This window comes from Chelonia mydas, chromosome 10, assembly GCF_015237465.2.
Source record: "Chelonia mydas isolate rCheMyd1 chromosome 10, rCheMyd1.pri.v2, whole genome shotgun sequence".
Classification (NCBI taxonomy): domain Eukaryota; kingdom Metazoa; phylum Chordata; order Testudines; family Cheloniidae; genus Chelonia; species Chelonia mydas.
In genome coordinates, this window is record NC_051250.2 from 59,751,320 (window position 1) to 59,772,082 (window position 20,763).

The window sequence follows — 20,763 nt, forward strand, 5'->3', positions numbered from 1 at the left end:
TATGCTTCCAGCAGCTTTACACACAGGACTAGATAGATGGTTAGAAATGAAAGGCTGACATATAGATACAGCTGCTGGAAAGCCTTCTCTCAGGGTTAGGAATCTGGCTTTTGTGTTGCAAAAACAGGCAGCTCCTACGATAGAGTAGAGTAGATTAAGGGAAAAGAATGGGTGCTTTCCACGCTGCCAGTTACACTGAGCTGCAGTGCCAACTGACAAAGAGCCAAATAAACAGAGTGTACAGATTTCTCCCAGATTTTCCTCTGTACTCTATGGTGTATTTAATATATTACATGGAACCTACAGAAAGCAAACTAAAAACTCTTTCTATTTCCCTCTCCCCTCTTTGCAGCTCTTTTTTGGGCCCTTTTAGATCATATTCACCTTCTCCAGATGCACTTTCTTCTTCCCTAACATGGGTCTGCAATCTCAGTGGAAAAATAAGTCATTATTTCTTGGACCCTGTCCAAGAAGTAAGCTTCTGGGAAGAAATATTCACCAAAAACTCAATTGGGGTCTATTAGTTTTGGTGTTCTGGGAATCCACTTAAATCACTCACGCTCCCCAAGCAGGAAACATGCTCATGTAAATTATATTTTCCAAGTACAAAGCAACAAGCACAAGTAAAAATGTCACAACTTTCTGAAAAGGAACACAGAAGAGCATTCAAAAGGGACTGACTTTCAGAAGTGCTGAGATACTGCAATTGACTTTCATGGGATTTGAGAGTGCTCACAGTCTCTGAAAACATAGCCCATAAAATGTGACCTTTAGAAGCAACAGCAGTGTAAAATTATGTCCCAGAGAAAGAAAGAAAAAGGCGGTTACTTCCTGTAACAGGAGGTTCTTTGAGTGTGTGATCCCTATCTGTAATCCACTGTGGGTTATGCATATGCCCTGAGCCTGAGAATTTGAAAGTAGTGTTCATTAATTTATGCATGCATCCTGGCTTACCTCATGTCTCTTACTGAGGGGATAAAGGGCAGAGTGGACTGACCGCCTCTCCAGTTCCTTCTCTACTGCAAATCAGATAAGATCTAAAGCAGAAGGGAAGGAAGGTGGGTATTGGAATACGGACTGATGTCTTCAAAGAAAGAATATAGTCCAAGATGAGAGGAATATCTGTAGTTCCTCAGAGAATGCCTCTTTGATGTGCCCAGGAAGAAAAGTGCTTCCATTTAGCTAGGTCACATCTAGTAGAGTCCTCAGAGAGGATGTCTTGTACGGCTGCGGAGCATGAACGTTCTAAGGATGATGCCCATCCAAATACCAAGCTCTGAGGCGGAGTGGATGCAAATCAGGGTGCTTGATCTCGCTGTTGCACAGGGTTAGAGCTTGGGAAATGTTGGGAGGATGATTAGTGGTCGGGATGCCATGTGTAGGAGATTGGGAAACTAAAACGGTCTGGGCCAGAAGGGGGCAATCAGGATGACCGGTGCTCTGTCCTGACAGATTGTGCATAGAACTTGTGGCAGGAGTGGGAGCAGGGGGAAGGCATAGTTGAGCTGGTCCAACTAAGGAAGAGGCAGAGCATCACCCTGGGAGTGATGACCTAGGGCTCTTCTGGAGCAATATGTGGTTCATTTCTGTTTGCATGAGAAGTGAACAGATCCCTGATTGGGGTTCCCCAGAGACTGAAAATATTGTGCAGTACCCAAGCTCCCACTTGTGGTTGACTGAAAAATGTGTGCTGAGGGAGTCTGCAAGCACATTTTGCTTTCCCAGAAGATAGATGACCGATAGGGTGATTTGATTGTTGATACACCAGTTCCAGAGGCTGACTCCTACACACAAGGAGGCAGATCTCACTCCTCCCTGCTTGTAGGTGTAGAAGACAGTTGTAATGTTGTCTGATGTTATAAGGACACAGTGAGTGTGGATGAATGGAAAAAAGGACTCACATACTTTCCAAACTGCTCATAACTCCAGGATATTGACGTGCATTCTGGACCCTCAAGATATACAGGAACTTTGTGCTGTGTGGCTGTTAATGTGGGCTCCCCAAGCTAATAGGGATGTGTCTGTAATAATGGTCCTGTCCAGAGAGGTGGAGAGAAAAGGAGATGCCCATGCATACCTGACAAGGGTTTGTCCACCATAGCAGGGAAGACACTACCTTGGCCGAAACTGTTACCATGGAGTTCATGGAATGGCGGTTTGGGGAATATACTGACTGCAGTCAAATTTAAAGGTTGGCATAGGTGCATATGACCTAGGAGAGAGACAGACATGTCTTGAACGGTACTTGAGGGTTGCTTGTGATGCGAGCTATGATATTGTTCATGGTCTGGAATCTGTCCTTGGGCAGGTACACTCTTGCAGTGATAGAATTCAAGGTTTCCCTGATGAAGTCCAGAGATTATGTGGTGCGGGGGGCGAGAACAGATTTTTTGGCATTTACATTGACTCCCAGTGAGGAAAGAAGGTGTAGCATTATGGAAGTTGATGCATAGGCATGCTGGCGGGATTTGGCAACAAGGAGTCAGTCGTTGAGGTAGGGAAAGACAATGAACCCACAACATCTGACATGGGCTGCTACTACTGAGACTATCTTGGTAAAGACTCTCTATTCTGAAGGGGAGTACTCTGTACTGAAAATGTTCGGTACCTACCATGAATCCGAGGAATCATCTCTGAGTGGGATGAATGTCTATGTCATATTGAGAGCCATGAACCACGTGCCCTTTTCTAAAGACAGGATTATGGTGGCCAGCGTGACCATGTGAAAACTGAGTTTGGGAATGAAGTGGTTGAGCTGGCAGAAGTCGGGATTGGTCTCCAACTGCCCTTCTTTTTGGGTACTAGGGGGTAAGCTGAATAAAGCCCTCTCCCTTGGTATTGAGGAAGGATGTGTTCTATCGCTCCTCACTGCAACAAGTAGTTCAACTCTTGTTTGAGAATACTCTTGTGAGAGTGGCCCCTGAAGGAGGACGGGGAGGGTATTTTAGAGGAGGTAGGGATGCAAACTGTATCCTATACCCAGAGTGGATGATGTTTAGCACTCACGTGTCTGTTGTTATTCCATTGCAAGTGTTGAAAAAGCGTGCTAGACAACCCCCAAATGGTGTGTGGGGGTTGGGAGGTGTTGTGCCTACTGTTTTGTGGTTCTCAAGCACCCATCAAAAATAATGTCGAGCCAGGGGTTGAGGTTAGGATGCAGAGCCTGTTGCAGTGGGTGTGAGGAAGCAGGATTTTTGAACTCTCTGTCTCTTATGTGGTAGTTTCACAGAGTCTCTGATGGAAAAACTGCTGAGCCATATGTTTAGATCTGAATGATTGGCAGTTATTCCCAATGAGTGTAGGGTAGCCCTCGGGTCCTTCAGGGAATGTAGGGGCTTGTCCATCTTCTGGTTGCAGAGGTGTGATTCAAAGGGGAGGTCCTCAGTGGTATTCTGGACCTCTCTAGGGAGCCCTGATGAATGGAGCCATGACTCCCTGAGCATGATGATGGCAGTAGCCATAGCTCTAGAGGAGATATCAGCACCATTGACTGCAGCTTCTGGAGAGCAGTCTTGGCTATTAGTTTGCCTTCATCTGTCAGAGCTTGGAAACAAGCTCTGTCTTGCTGTAGAATGCTGTCAATAAACTTGGCATAGTTCAGGAAATCATATTTAGCCATTAGTGCCTGGTAATTGGCTATCCTGAACTGGAGGCTGGATGATGAGACCTTTCTCCCCAGCGAATCCAGGCATTTGCCTTATCAGTGGGAGCAGACCAGGGATATTGCTGTCTAGCACTTTCAGAAGTGGTCTGGATCAGCAGTGAGTTGGGGGTGGGGTGAGAAAACAAAAAATTCTGCTTCTTTGGCTGGCACATAATAACCTTCTCTGACCTTTTAGGGGTATGAATGCAGGTGACAGGGGTGTGCTGAACTGTCCTAGCTTGCTCCAGTATGACTTCATTAATGGTGAGTGATATTCTGCTGGATCCGGATGTGTGGAGGATATCTAAGAATTTGTTCTGGGAGTCCTGGACCTCTTCAAGAAGAATCTGAAGTTCTCCAGCAACTCTGTGAAAAAGGTCTGAGAACTGCCTGAAGTCATTGGGGCTGTGTGGGGAGAATAGGAGTTACTGCATCCTCTGAAGATGAAGATGGTAGTCTTACTGGTAACAGTGGAACTGCTGGATCCAGAGAGTAATGTTCCTCCTCTTCTTCTATCAGCTCTCGTGGCAGATCTAAGCGTCCCCTTAGAGAGGAGACAAAGGGTGACTCGTTGGCAATTTGGATCAACTCTGCAGGGGGGTACTGATCCCAAGCCCCCCAATATGGCCAGTAAGAAGGGGTCTGTAGGTGGTCATGGGGCCCCTATGGCATGGGGTACCAGCAGCTCAGAGCTAGATGAGGCAGAAGTTAGTCCTAAACAGGTGCAGATCTTTTGGGTGGTGGAGGATAGGTAGGATAAGAGAAGAAAGGTTTCTCAGGTGGTCTGGAATCTCTGGATGAAGAGAAGGCTGATTCCAACTCCAGTGGTGGTATGCTTGATGTCACTGGAGGGGAGATGTATTCCGCCTATGGGATGGGTGATAAACTCCTTCCAGCAGTCTACTCCCTTGGTGGAGTTTTCTTCCTGGAGAAGGAGGGGATTCCAGATCCAGGAAAGCAAAAATGTCATGTAGGGTGGCAACGGATTCAGACCTCCCCAGTGAGAGGACCATCCACTTGTTTGAGTCACCAAAGCCAACGATGAGAGAGATGCCCGAAGTTAACAGTGATCAGATTTCATTGGTGCCAATGGATCCTAGGGTTTGGTAGGTGCTGAGGATGATCGTACCAAAGGCATGTGGTCTGGTACTGATGCAGCCCAATACTTATGGGCTTTCTTATAATACCTCTGGGACCTAGGACATACTAAGCCCTCATGGGCCAAGGTGATGGGCTTACTTAGAGATGAATCAGACTTCTCTGAAGTGGATTTAGAGGAAGACTTAGTCACATGCTAATGAGAGTGCTTCCTGACGAGATCCCGCATGTGAGGGGTATATTCTCCCACACCAGAGTCGGAGCTTGCAGCAGAAGGCACACTCCTTGCTGAATTAGGATGATGTATGGGGGAGTTCCCTGGCTTGGGTCCGATTGGGGTCTCATGGTATTCTCCATGAGGTATTTGCAGAGACAAAGTTCCCACCTTTCTCGTGCACAGCTGGGGAATGATTGGCAGATACTGCACCTCGCTGCGTTGTGAGCTTCCCCAAGGCAGTACAGGCAGCACTGGTAGTTGTCGCTGACCAAGAAGGATTTCATGTAGAAAGCATAGAGTTTGAAGCCCAGAGTCCTGGGCATAGTCCGGTACCTGAATGGGTTGCATGGCGGAGGGGGTCCCCCCAGGAGAGTAATCTAAACACTGAAGAACTATATAATTCTAACTGTTAAAACTGTTTACAAACTAGGTAATTCTTATTTTGTAGGACAAAGCCCAAGCTGCAGACCCTGAAGGTTCCAACCAGGACCATGTGGCGGTGAGGAGGAACTGGAAGAGGTGCTCAATCCACCCCACCCTTTATTCCCTCGGTCAGAGGCACAAGATGAGCCAGGATGCATGTGTAGACCAGCAGACACTACTTTCAAAATCTCTGGCTTCCAGGCACATGGTGTGCATGTGTAACCCACAGTGGAATACACTGGGGAGAATCACTCGAAGAAGAAAGTCAATTATGAATTAGCCTTTGCCTTTGAGCATTACAGTCATAACACCAGAAAACCTTTCCATCCACTGAGCAATATTTCACAATTATTACCCTCAAAGCCAGGCATTAACCATGAGCACATATTAAAGATCGACATGCTGGTTCAGCAAAGTGTCTTGTCTAAACCAGGACACCTCCGATTATATGAAATGCCAGTTTGGTACAAATCCTCACATCAAGAAAAAAACCATGTAAAAGATTCATGTCTTAGGAAAAGACCTGATTGTGAAAAGGAAAGTAAGGGGTTGTGTTTCAGAGCAATAGATCTAGGTGGTAAAGTAGGCTATACCCTGTTTTTTCAAAGAAGAACCTCCTCTTGTGTCCTTAAAACTTTAGAGAAAAATGTGTACAGTTGGAAATGTTTTAAACTTTTCTTAAATATCGAAATGACAAACACCTTTGTGAAATGCAGACTTTCAACAATGTTAGTTAACTGCAAAGCTCCTAATATAATTCCTAATGTCATTGCTATGTAAATGGTAAAATGCTTTATATACCAACCTGAAATCTAAGGACCTTGCTAAACTAATTACTAATACTAAAAGCCATTTCAGTATAGAATATTTCTAATAATGGGGAATTAATTAAATTGGCATGATCAAACAACTCCCTCAACCAATTCAGGAAGAGAAGAATCATCATCTCTCCAAAAATTGTTATGAAGAATAAACAACTTCTTTAATAACTATTTAGACTAAACACAATAAGAATTCCTGAATCTTGAAAAGATTTTGTTGGTTTGAGAACTAAAAACTTTTAAGTTTAAATTTAAACTTAAGTACACTAAATTTTAACTATAATTAAAAGAAGAGTTCAGAATTTCTGAAATCAGAATTTCATTTCCTGTCAAACACCAATCAAATTTAATGACTATCTCACATAATGGACTAAATAAAAAGAAAGTTAAAAATGATCTGATGCTTTCTCCCCACAAAAACAACAACAAAAACAAAGGCAATTATAGAGTGTTGCATGCTCATTAGGCAGACTGCATGTTCAGGAGCTGAAGGTGTCACCTGTGCCAACCCCCCAGGCCATGGAGCCAATGAAAGAATGGGAGCAACCAACTTTGAATCTATGCAAGTCTGAAAGAGGTGTGTTTTCATATAATTCCCCGGAAACAGGAAGGAGAAGGGTATTAAAAAACTCTGAAGTGAGCCCCCCCATTCCACCTCCTTCACCCAGCTGTCCTGCTCAAACAGCATGCCCTCCACAACACATCCTGCCCACCTGTACAAGCAAGCTACTACTGACAGATGAAAAAGAACAGAGAAGACTCAAGAGGAAACCAACACAGGAAAAACCTCCCCAGTACTTCAACATGGATTGGTGAGAGAAAGTGAACTAAAACACTACCAAGGGATTAGAGTTAAAAAATCTTGTAATAGTTTTGTTGAGTCATGGAAATGCTGTTGTAATTTAGGACAAACAGATTCTCCTGTTAATCACCAAATGGTTAGACCAGGGGTCGGCAACGTTTGGCACACGACCCATCAGGGTAATCCGCTGGTGGGCCATTAGACATTTTGTTTATGTCGACCATCTGCAGGCATGACCCCCTGCAGCTACCAGTGGCTGCGATTCACCGTTCCTGGCCAATGGGAGCTGTGGGAAGCGGCGTGGGCCACAGGGACGTGCTGGCTGCCGCTTCCCGCTGCTCCCATTGGCCAGGAATGGTGAACCGTGGCCACTGGGAGCTGCAGGGGGCTGTGCCTGTGGACGGTCAATGTAAATAAAAATTCTTGCGCCCCACCAGTGGATTACCCTGATAGGCTGCGTGACAAAGGTTGCCGATCCCTGGGTTAGACTATGTATTCCTGGAAAGGAGATAGGGAGTAAACATTGATAAACAAAGAAAGAGTGGGATTTCAATGGATTAAGGTTCTTAATATTGGTCAATTGTCCTGATTTAAAATACCTCCTTAAATGGCTTATTATAAGTAACTGATTTCATAAGATTTAGATTGCTTACTTTGCCCAACTATAAACTTTTTAGCTTATCCATGATATGCCAAACAGGACCTAATATTTTTAGTAATTTTTAACATAAAATTCCTTGGCATCCAGCGATTTAAAATTACTCCTTTTTACCCCACACTTACATTTTGTCCAGAAAATCCATGAGAGGTCGCAGCACAATCTCAGCATCGATAGCAGCATTGTTCTTATTGGCTGATACGTTTCCATTTCCTCTCATCTGATTTAGCTCAAAGCTCATCTGTCTCACACACTCCTCAATAACAAGCTGGAAACTAAAGAGAAAAAAAGAGAGCGGAGGAATTATAGCACAGAAGATGACTATTTACATTCTGCTCCATCAACTTCATCGATGAACACAAAATTATTTATGAGCAGATATGAAGCCCACATGCTTAAGACATTGTATGCTTTAGAAATTCAAAATAACCATTTCTAAGGAGTTATAGTTCGTATAAGGCCAAACAATATACTTACCATTGCCGTTTGTGTTTTGCTTTCCTTTTACATTGTCCATATCCCTACAGGAGTCCTAGTAACTATTTTCTGATAGGAATTACACAATAAGAAGGTGAATCAGAGACTTTAACTGAGGTATTAAGATAGACATCAGTGTTAGCCAGCACAATTATTCCTGCTTTTAGTTTTGGTATGAGGGTATTACAGTCACAAGTTCTATTTACATGTATTTTTAAAGGGGGTGTTGTCAAATATTCTCTCTTTTTGGTAAATTTTATATTCATTTGGTGTTGATATCCTCCTTGAAGATAGAAAATAACAAGACTTCTACCAATTTGTCCTAGTTGGCTAAACTGGACTTTTTCTTGTCATGAGTCATGTACCAACACAGCAAAGTTTTGTTTACTATTTTGTAACTAGTTAAGAGAGTAAAAATATTTAGACTGCTTCATAAACCTTTACGCCAGATGCATTTTATGGGAATATTTGGCATTTTAAATTCAAAAGTGGGGACAGATTTTCTATTCTGAAGAACTGACTTCCACACAGCTGAAAAACTAGAGGAGATCGGGGACTGATAGGTCTCTATAAATTAGTTCTGTTTACAAGTGTGGGAGTGGAAGTTGTTCTCAATTCCCGACAAATTGAGTTTACTGATTCAGCTCATTTCTTGTTTTCCTAGAGGTTCAATTCTCTTCCGATATAGCAACATCTGCCTGACAGAAAATCTAGGAGTGACACAGGGGCAATATGGCCATAGTGAGGACTTCAATTGGTACATTTAAGGAGTGCAAAACTGAGTATTCAGAGTCTGCATCTGAGAAGTAAACGTACCACAAGAGAAGTAAAAGTACCACAAGTACCACAGGGGCAATAAATATGATAATCAATTCTAAACCCATTCATAGTCAAGTTGAATAGATAAGCCTGTCACTAAAGAATCTACAAAAAACAATTAGTAAAAGACCAAACAAGCTAAGTGAAAACAGACTGAAAAATCCCAGCTATTGTGCTTCACCACAAAAACCCAACACAAAAACCCACATGAACACATCTGATAGCCAAGAAGACAGAAGGCTTTTCTAGTGACATCTACTCAGAAACCAACTTTGAAATGAATAAAGGGGAGCCCCAAAACCAATGCATGGCACAGTTCCAGTTCCTCCTCAGAATTCTTCTGGCTGCCAGTGGTGCTCTCAAAGCCACCTCTTTTCTCATTCAGATTATGCAGGGAGTGGGTGTCCCCTAGCACCCAAACTGCTGCATCTTGTTCAACCACAGTTAGTTGAGGCAATGTTTGCTGCTTGGCGCTATGGACAACTCCATCCTGAGCAAACTGCTGCCACACTTATTAGCTCAGCATGGCCACATGGGCGGCCTCTAAAAGAATGAGAAGAGACTCAGAGGTGGCAGAAAGCCTCCTAGAGAAGTTTTACTTGGTTTTCTTCAGAGTAAGGCTATGAAGCTATCTGGGTGGCCTTGTGCTGATTTTTGGTTAGAGGGTGTCACAGGCACAAACTATGGACAAATTTAAGGGAGAAGAAAGCACATGAGAAATACACAAAGCCAAACTGGGGAAATTTTGACCAACTTTGGCAATGGGAATGAAGGCTGTTGGATGACTTGTGCTAATTCTCCTGGCTTTTCTGCAGAAGAGTGAAAAATATAGGCCCCTATGACCACTCGTTCTTATCTTAACAAAGTGGTAGATATTTTCTTTAAATTAAAAAACTATTTCACCCAGAAGATTATATCAATTTTAGGAAAAGTCAAACACGGGCTTCACCTAGTTAATGGTGACCTTTTAAGACAGGGAGAGAAGAGACCACAGGGAGCTAGTACAGGTATTATCCACCATTTAATTCTTGGCTGACATTTACCCTTCTTACTAAGTCACTTAATTTTCCCTATTATTTGGGTTGTCTCAGCCTATTAATGATCTGAGGCAGCCATGATTCTTTCTCAATTATATTTATTAAAACCAAGTGCAGCATCCTTTTCCATAGTTAATGAAGCCACGCACTGAAAAGGATAACAGTCTACACAGATTGTATGTCTATGGCATTAACTGTTACTGAGCAACTAAAACTTTCACCTACCTCCCACCATTGAAGATTCCTGAACAAGAATTCCTGAATTCTTATATTCCTTTCCGAGCAAAAGCAAAAACAGTCCTATTGTTTTTGCTTCCAAAAGCAAGACTCAGCTATGTTGCTGGTATAATGCAAGCCGCATTCTGGTCAGCCACATGCACACTGATTCAAGAGTAAAACTCACTAGCTGATTCCCGCAGACCAGACACTGGCAGAGCAAATGACTCAAGAGGGCTTCACAGTGACCATTTGAAGAAAGGTAAATTCAGACAGGCTACCTGAGTGGGGCAGGCCACTGGACAAAGCTATCAGTCTCAGGGAATCAAAAACACACAGTAAAAGAGAGGTTGAACATTGTATTAGTTAAGAAAAAATCGAACCATTTTTATCTTCCAGATGCAGAAAGTAAAGTTTCCAGCTGTGTCCCTATAACCCATTCATGCCCACACACTAGTTTTAGTGTTGTTTGGAGGTGAGAATACTGCTGTATTTTCCCAGACAGACAGAGACACACACATATGCATGCAATGGATCTGGCTACATTGGAGCAAGCTGTATGTGAAAAGACAATCACCCAATGTAGTCAATGGATTGGCTTTTTGGCTATGCACATCTGCCTGGTTTGAGGCACAGTGGAGTCTTTTTAATGGTTGCCATCACTGTAGCACAAATTCTTTAAGTACGTTTATTACCTTGCGCCATAGGCGATGCTGAGCTCATCCAGTACGCTACTGAGTTTCACCTGAAGTTCTTTGAGAACAGCACTAGCGTCAGGATCCAGCTGGAAAGAGATTATGAGTAATGTTATTCTTCTCACATGCAGTCTATTTCTCTGTTACAATTAATGGATTAGGCATTCCATACATTCATTGTACTACACTACTAGAAAACAAATATGGAAACACCAATTAGAATAGGAAATGTTCAGTTAGCCTTAATGTCCAATTATTATAGCACTAACAGTGCAGAATAAATTGTTCAAACGAAATAAGAAAGAATTACCTTACAAGAAAACAAAAGAGTATCATTAATGGGACTGGTATAGAACAGTTCACAAGATTATTAGAATTTCAGAAATCCCCTCAGCAAAGGTGATATACGCTAGTGATAACAAGAGGCTCACGTATGAAAAGGTCGACGGTGCTTGTTTTAATAACCAATTGTTTTTATATTTTTTGTACATAATACTCTTTTGTAGGTGGAATTTTTAAAATTTACATTGAAGGTGTTTCCACAGTGTTTCCACTAATGCAGCTTGGAGTAGAACATCTGGCAATGAGGACGATGGCTTAAGGACCACCCATGCTGCTTCTACTTACAGGACAAGAGGAGGGGAAATCTATTAACCTTTATTCCTTCATTGTATTCCTTAAAGCCACTAAGACACACATTGGCCCAAAATAGCTTTCTCTTAAGCACAGAGCAATAAAACTCTGTGGGGGAATCAGGAAAAAGTGCTGTTGTATCTTTAATACAGGTTCTTTCTCACCTTAGGGTGAAGTGAGGGAGGAGAGAGAATTAATTGTACATTTACATCTCTTCCCAGGTACAGGGCTAGGAATCCATGCACAGACATTTTACCTGTAATGCATTCTTTTTCAAATCTCTATCAGAAATCATTTTAAATAATACTCTGAAATTAAAGAAAAGAACACCTAGATTTTTGTCTCCTCGAATCTTGAAATTTAGAAGAAAAATAGTTTGTGACCATCATAGGATACGACTGATTAAAAGAATGTCAGCATAGTTCATTTTAATATGAATTAATAACTGACTTCCTCTTCTTTGGTTAGTCTACATTAGAATGTGATTGAATAGTCTTTAGTGATAATTGTCACATATTGCACCCAATCCTGAAGTAATTCCATATGCAGAAGTCCCAATGATTTCATAGGCAATGTTGCATTTGGAGGAAATACATATTCATGCTTGTCTGTACTTGTATTTATTTTTTGTTTTATTTATGAATGGGTTAATTACTCTAGTTCCTGAGTGCTTCAGAACACCTTTGTAAAATAGGTAAGCATTATTATCTGTATTTTAGAGGTGGGGAACCTATGGTACAGTGCAGTTAGGTGACTTAACCAAGATCACACAGGACAGCAGTGACAGAGCACAGACAACAACCCAGATTTGCTGACTCCTAGAACTGTGTTAACCAAAAGACTACTCATCCTCTTCTTATAGCGAACGGGTGCTCAAAGCCAATCAATCATGTTATCTCTATATTTATTTTTTACAAGCACAGAAAATCAGAGATAAAAAAAAATTAACAAAAATCTGAGATAGTGAAAGAGTGGAGTTACTATATAGGCCACAGTCCAGCAAAGTCTGCACTTAACTATGAACACCAATAGTCCCATTGAGTAGAGCCTCCGGGGGACTAATGTGCTTAAAGTTAAGAAATACATACACATTATCAATTTGATAATACAGCCAAGGGAATGTAAACAACAAAGAAGTTTGTGAGCTCAAACCAAAACCCTTGAAGCAAACACCTCTGAAGCTTGGTGAAGTTCAAGTGGACCTAGATCCAAACTTTGCAGTTGGTCTTCCCTCTGTAATAGGCTGAGCCAAAAGTCTGGATGAGGAAGCTTGGACTCAAACCTTGTGGCTTGAACCAATCTCAAACTTTTATAATCTGAGAAACTCATTAATGTCGCTCTGATATTTACCACTGGACTGTTCAGAGAGGTCTTTTACCTCTACTCTTCCTGTGGATGATGTTTTTCCCACAGTAAAACACGGTTTTACTGACATTGCAAACTTCTTCCTTAATGATCTTTTTCCTTAGTAAGTATGGCTGGTAAAAACAAACTAATCTTATTGAATAATTCATACTGGGAATCAATATTAGAGTTAGCTGAGTAATGCAAAGAATTTTCTGTGACTTGTTGCTCAATATATAGAAATGAACTGATTAAGGCATTGCATCACCTTTGTTTTCACTTTTTGCGAACATTTGAGTGATGGATCTATAACCACAGAAAAAAGATTTTAAGCACTTCCAACTTGAATATTCACCCAGCCAATGGGAGCTGCGGGAAGCAGCGACCAGCACGTCACTTCAGCCTGTGCTGCTTCCCACAGCTCCCATTGGCCAGGAAAGGAGAACTGCGGTCACTGGGAGCTGCGGGGGGTGGAGAGGCGGTACCTGTGGATGGTCAACATAAACAAAATGTCTCTCGGCCTGCCAGCGGATTACCGTGATGGGCCGCGTGCCCAAGGCTGCCAACGCCTGTGACATATAGCAAATATTAAATTTGCATATGCATATGAGCATTCACATTGAATGTGGTATATTTTATATGGAACAGGATATACTAGGTAGGCAGGGTTTTGAAAACCCCTTGCCACAACCCTGGCATGCAAACAAAAAAGTTAGAAAAGCAGCTTATCCCCCTCTTTGCAGCTAAAATCACAAAGCCTAATGAAATTACTTTGAATGAGCGGTTGTTATGATAACCAATAATTACAGACCAATAAATGTAATGCATGTACTAAATTTATCTGGAACAGGACACTGGTTGGCCAAAATGGTTTTGCTGGTGCAACTGCTAACTTTTGACTCTGTACCAACCTTAGACTATTTAAAGAGTGTGTGCAAGTTTTAAAATTCTTAGCAGATGTTCGTGCTTTCAAAGTGCAAGAAAAAGTTTGTGCAAAAACTTTGCAAAACTGGAGGTCATGGATAGAAAATCCAGCTTTCTGCATACTCACAGGCCATGCTTATCAGTGCAATGCCATTCAAAGGAGTGGAATATGAAGAGTTACACTCCGCTGTAGCTCACGAAAGCTCATGCTCAAATAAATTGGTTAGTCTCTAAGGTGCCACAAGTACTCCTTTTCTTTTTTCTCCTTGGTTGGATATATGTTATATATCTATAGGCATTTCAATGAGTTCAGGATTATAGGATTACTAAATTTGGAGGTACCATCAAGTTATTTTGGTTTAATAACAGCGAATACTCCATGGGACAAAACAATAATCTAGGATGCAGCCAAGATGTGCATTTTTCATTCACTTTATCTCGGGCTCTTTGAATGCCAGTCAGGTCCCCAACATAAATTAGAGCGGCCCTCAGACAGGTGGGATGCAAAATGATCCAGCCATGCTGCATTTACCCCAACCACGCCTACTGTTGTGTTCATGGGATTGTTTGGATGTGGATGTGGCTGTGGCCGAGCAGCCTCTTTGGGTTTGTCTACAGAGCAAAGAAAAGCCCGTGGCTGGCCTGTGCCAGCTGACTTGGGCTTGCAGGCCTTGGGCTGTTTCATTGCTGTTTAGGCTTCTGGACTTGGGCTGGAGCCTGGACTCTAGGACCCTGTGGGATAGGAGGGTCCCAGAGTTTGGGCTACAGTAGGAGCCCGGCAGTCTACACAGCAGTGAAACAGCCCCACAAACTGAGCCCAGTGAGCCCGAGTTAGCTGGCATGGGCCAACCATGGGTTTTTCTTTGCTGTGTAGACAATACCCTATGGCTCCACACTTTCAAAGGCTCCTCCTATGCACAGGGCTGATCCAGTGGCTGGCTAAGATGACTTTCAGGAAGTTTTGTACTGGGGGAGTGGTGTACAGCAGCCCAAGGTATATCAGCGCATCAGGTCACTTATCTTTTATGGATATGTCAATCCATTTGTTTGTTAACATGCAAAACACGTTTGTTAACATGCACAGCATCACTAAAAAAACAAAGTAACTTAAATAGCAATGTTCAGTGGAAATGGGAAGCAATTACAGTGCATAACTGTCATTTCCTTAACTGTTCTAAAACACTCAAGTCCACATTGTGACTACATTTTGAGACAGTGGCACAATACTGACAATATAAAATCACAACAATCTTACAAGAGAGTTTTGTACTTATAAAAGGTCTATTATCTTTCCAGTACTTTCAACAAGTGGTACTGATGTGTGGTATATAACATTTGCTGTTTTTTAGGGAAGTTTTTATGTAGAGAATGTACTCTAGCAAAGCCAGAGTGTTCTGAATTCATGGCATGGACAACCCGCAAAGCTCGTGCTGGTTTGGCATTATAGGACACTCTACGCAATGTAATAATAATACCTGGTTCACACAGTGCACTTTTCATCAGTCAGTGTCAGAGCACTTCACAAAGCCTGTGTCTCATTCTACAGAAACTGAAACAGAGGCATGGAGAGATGAAGCAACTTAGCCAAGGTAACACTAATGGAGTGGTAGAACCAGGAATAGAACCCAAGTCTGCTTAGTCCTAGTCCAGTGTTCTATACCCTAAACCACACTGTCTCCTAACAGAGCAGTAACCAATCAGGCAACTTCTTTGCCCATACACACTGTTTTGCAGATGATCCCATAAATGCCCAGGCATAGGCGCTAAGATACTATAGGGAGCGGTGTGGGATAAGAACACAGATAGAGTTTTATAAAACCCATGCAAGTTTTTCTTGTACTAATGTTACTTGTACTAACATTTTAAGAAGATTGACTCCTATATTTTCAGAGTTGCATAGACTTCAGCTGTCATCAAATGATTGATTTCAAGGGTCAAAGTCATCTCTGGAGCAACTTTGTTTACCCCTGATATCATCCTCCCTTGAGTTCAACAATCTACGTGTAAGAAAACAATCAGAACTAAACACTAAAGTGAGGGAAGTGAGTGACTGAATCCTGGGCAGTTCTGAAATTTACAAGTTTGAATGCAGACAGGACTATAACAGCAAAACCTGGTGGATCAAACACCTTTTGATATAGATCATCCACCACATTCAGAGGATATTGGATAAGGAGTGGTGGATATCCAAATATCAGGTATCTGGTGTAGGTTTTTATTCTTTATCAGGTGATGAAGTGTGAAGTGTGGTCTGACGTGCTGCTGACAGTTTCATGGAGATGGAAATGAAGTCTAATGATTATCCCCCTTTTAAGGAAAAGAGTAAATTATTGGTAGAACAGACTGTCAGAGAGAGAAACAAAATGACCAGTGGGCCTTAACTTTTCAAATCCATTTAAAAAATGGAACATGAGTGCATGACCCATTTCATTCCCCAACTGCTTGGTTCCATTCACAGTCCTATGCAGTGTGTGGGCTGGATCCTGAAAGAAATCTGTAATCTGACTACTTGTTAAGTGTCGTGGCCTCATTACCATACACATTTTGTATCAGCCATGGGAATGGTTGTGAACAGGCTAACTTCAAACACTTTTTTTCTACCAATTCTTAATTTACATAATAGTCCCATCTTGATAAATATTTCTGCCTTGTTAACTCCTTCTTAAATAATAGTTATTTTTTACCCAAAACAGAACACAGTTACTTAAAATTAGTTGGCACATTAATTCAAGATTATTAAATATATCATTAGTGGTTGGACTATTTCTGAATGTTAAATATAGGCAGAATAAATTTGCAGAACAACTAAAAAATTCAAGAAATTTTTGTACCTCTTTATTTGATTTCAAGATACTACCCGCCTAAAACTGATACAAAATTTTAAAATGTCCAAAGCTTGGAAATGTGTCAAAGAGCCTGTGAATTCTGCATGGCTGCTTTCTACATAATGGGTTAGCTATTCCCATCTGAAATTTAACCTGAACCAACATGTGCTAGTAAGGAGACAACACTGTTAATTGTAAATTTGCTAGAGTTTGCACAGGAAACTGCAGGATGCAGACAAAAGAAACATCACTGAACTGGTCCTGACTGAAAGAAATCCAGCCAGACTGCTGTAAGCGTGTGGTGGGAGAAAGCTTTTTGCTTTAAATACACTGAGCTTGTTAAGTTAGGAATTAGCTTGCATTTTACCTTTTATTTCTTTGTAACCAATTTTGACCTTTATGCCTCATTACTTATAATCACTTAAAATCTAGATTTCTGTAGTTAATAAACTTGTTTTATCTAAGCCAGTGTTTTTGAATTGAAATGTTTGGGGAACTCCACTTGAGATAACAAGGTTTGTGCCGTACAAGACACAAACTTCTGAGGGAAAGTCTGGGACTGTGATTTTGCTGGTGTTGCTTTGTAGTATAATGCAAGGGTGGTAGGCTGGCTGGCTGAAGCACTCTTGCAGTATATCTGGGGGTAACTGACATGCTGAACGCTGTGTGTGAACAGACCAGGAGTGGCTGCTCTCGCAGTGAAGCAGTGTAAAAGGCACCCCAGGTTAGAGAACCGAAAGGACATAGCTATCTAATAGCCCAGATTGTACCCTGGATAACGTGACAAGGTGCTAAAACAAACTATCCTACATATGTGGTTTCTTACATCTGCCTACTGTATTGATAAAAAATTTGTGCTTCTGTTCCCATTCTCCTACCCCTTTTTTCCCCACTGTGAGAGATTAATTTCGTTTTGATTAGGGAGCATCTTTTATTTTTCAATACCCTTCTCGGTAGGCTAATTTGTATTTCTGCAATACAGATATGTATATTGTTCTGACAATTTTATGTTAATGGCTAGTGGCTGAGTGCCTATTTGTCTTTGTTTATGGAGCTCCCTGCCCTGTCATTCCCAACAGTCCTGCTTTGAACGTGGAGATTGTTGTTTTATTATAGGGTTTTCATTGCACCATTTGACAGGCAAACTGTCAAGGTTGAACACTCTTTCATGATGTAGACTTGAAGAGATTAACAGCTTTCAATTTTGTATAACATTAGTTTTGCTTTAACCAATATAAGGTTCTGTTTTCTGCTGAAAATCGTATCTGTCTTGTTGTGCCTTCCATGAGCTCAATGGGAAACTATTTTAACCTTGCTAGGAAACCACTGACAGGCTTTATTGCTTTGTTTCTTTGTATGTACTAGTTCAATAAGGCAAACTGGCCAGTAGAGTTTGTTCTTGGAATGTCTAGGGAATTCAGAATTCTAATTCAAGGGGAAACGTTTTAGTGGCACTTCAAAAAGGAAAAAAGTTGAACATGAATGCACTTTCCTTCCAGAAATTCACTTGACAGGAAAATGTAACATTGAATACGGGCTATGCAGGCGAAGTATTTTATGCTTCACTTCATCACTGAGGGCAAAATCTTGAGTTCTTTATTCATTCCTTACTCTGGGTAAACTCCCTAAACTGAACAAGGACTTAACCTGAAATGCACCCCAAGGCCTAATTTAAGACCTTAATTCAGGATTTAAAGGTGACCTGCAAAGGGTTGTGTGAAAATTGGGCTTGTGCCCTTTCTTACTACTTTATGGTATATAAGGAGGACAGAACTGTTTAAAGTTGTTGTTTTTTTTATTGCTCAGGTTTTCTCTTAGAGATAACAGGAATGTCAAATCTGGTCTTCCCTGATTTTGCTAGAGAACCTGTAGGAGGTTTCAGTGATGTCTATAAGCTTAATACCGTTAATTGATGGGCTGAGCATGTGGACTCTCTAATAAACCCTTCCTTTATCCAAAATGTTAATTAGTCTTTTAGGCTGAGTAGGTCTTATGAAAAACATTTTAAACAGATACTAAAAATCCTCTCCCCTCTCAATTGCTCAACTTTCTTTCTATTGGCTCTTGCAATGGCACCATTTCATTAGTTCTACAGTCATGAAGAATAATAATCTAATAATGTTCAGTCTTACTGGCATGTTTAGCATGTTTTTAGACATGAGAATGACTTGGCCATTTACAAGATTTGAAATGGACTGGTGACCATTTATCTAATAACTCCTGTGCATGGAAATAAATCAACCTAACTTCTCCTAACATATAGCTATGGATAGTAATGATTAGTTGCTTTTCACAATCTAGCTTTGAATGTTTAACAACATTACTGTTTAAATAATCTTTATCCCCAAGGAAAACACTCCAGTAGCAAATTACAGTACTTGAAGAATGCGCAACTAATAATCTACAGTGGAGATACACATTGTTGTTATTATTTGTAGTGCAGTACTGCCCAAAGGCCCCATTAATGGAAACTGCTAAGAGCACAGTTCCTAAATGTTATCATCTCAGGAGACAGCATCCATTTAAGCATGCACTTCGTGCATCACCACCATAGTTGTTTCATTTTCCCTCTTACTGGGTATGTCTATATATTCTGTCTCCCAGGAGAATCTCCTTGGCCTGTTTCCCGCTATACTTGGATGTAGCTCCACTTCAAAAATCTCAAGCATTCCAAGGGAGAACCATAAAAGTTAGAGGCCACATCTACCATTCCTGCAAGAAACTCATGAAAAAGGGACACAGGAGTCAGGAAAAGCTGTGGGTTTCCCATCACTTAGTTTTCAGAGAATCATTTCCGTCAGGTGAGAAGGTCTTTAAGGGGCACTGACTGGTTACTGGGAGGCCAAACAGGATCTGTAGCAAGACCTGATAACTTTAGAATCAGGGAGGGGCAAAGGAGGAGCTGGTATATCTGTACTAACCCCGTCCAGAGGGTCATCTGCATGAGTTAATGCCTCTTTAGGTAATATGGACGCTCTAGGGGTGGGTGCTGTGGATGATGGCTGGTCTCCTGTTCCACTCCCTTCCATATTAGCCCTGCCCCTAAAACAGCTCTAATGGAGGGAATTCTGTGGGGCTCCACAGAGAAGAAAATGATTCCTTGGAGATATGCACCTTCCCTCTCTCCTCCAGGAGAGATCAGTTGAATCTCAGTTCCTTCTGTTCACAGTCTGGGCCAGAATTAATTATACTCCCTATTATGGAGCCCATACTAAGTCAACACCCAAACCTTAGTGTGATCTACCTCCATCACTCAGGGGTGTGAAAAAAAGATGTGTGCTAGACTGTTATAAACGTCTTCAAAACATATTTTTTTTTAGAACAGAACATATTTTTTAGGTAAACAGTTCTCTTGGGGCAGATCTAACCAGGCAAAATGAACAATGAAAGAATCCTGCTATACTGAAAGTGAAAACCATTTACTGTGCTGGCAAATGTAAACTCAGTTGTGGCTGTTTCTGCCCAAATTGCTGTTCCCGTTCCACCTTGCCCACATGTACTGAGAATGCGTCTCAGTGCTTTCTCACAGACCAAAAGACCCTGCTCTGAGCAGATAATAAACGTGTGACTTTTGAAAAGGTGAATTTGGAAGCATTCCCAGTACATGCAGTACATCTGCCTGTCTAATTTATGCCTCAGAAGATGAGCCTGAATAAGGCAGCAGTGAAGATGATGATTAAATAACTTGAGAGGAAGTTACTCTCCCCTTCTCTGAAAGAACTGTGGGTAAATTCTGGCCAGCCTTGAAAATACTAAATCAAACCAGTGAGCCAAAAATGCACATCTACATATTCCATTCCACAGCCCATATCAGCACCCAGTGACTCAGAAGACTTATTCAAACTGCTCTCTCTTCCTGCAGTCTTAGCAGATGGTCCCTTGGCAGTGGAACTAGCGTGGTTTCCAGTATATATGAATGGAGCCAGAAGGGCCCATGGTGCTTGCGCCTTCATGGGGAGGAATGGATGGATTCTTTGATGCTTGCTTTTTTGGGCAGAGGCCAGCATATTGAACATGGAGCACTTCTTCAGCCATTTCTCCTCTGCCCACCTGCTTATTTATTTGGATTGTTACTGGGCTGAGAACCTTGCCTGGGAAAATCTGTACATGCTTTTCTGCACTGGTGGAGCC

The 20,763-nt window shown here is 41.6% G+C and overlaps 1 protein-coding gene across 2 annotated transcripts in view; it reads right to left on the minus strand.

The window, feature by feature from the left end:
- Positions 1 to 20,763, minus strand: part of UNC13C (unc-13 homolog C) — a 448,489-nt gene that overhangs the window by 58,740 nt on the left and 368,986 nt on the right. For both annotated transcript variants that reach the window (XM_043523375.1, XM_043523376.1), the window contains 2 exons: positions 10,907 to 10,995; positions 7,788 to 7,937 (listed from right to left, as the gene is read on the minus strand). In XM_043523375.1, coding sequence (XP_043379310.1) covers positions 7,788 to 7,937; positions 10,907 to 10,995 — 239 coding nt within the window. The remainder of the gene's footprint in view (positions 1 to 7,787; positions 7,938 to 10,906; positions 10,996 to 20,763) is intronic.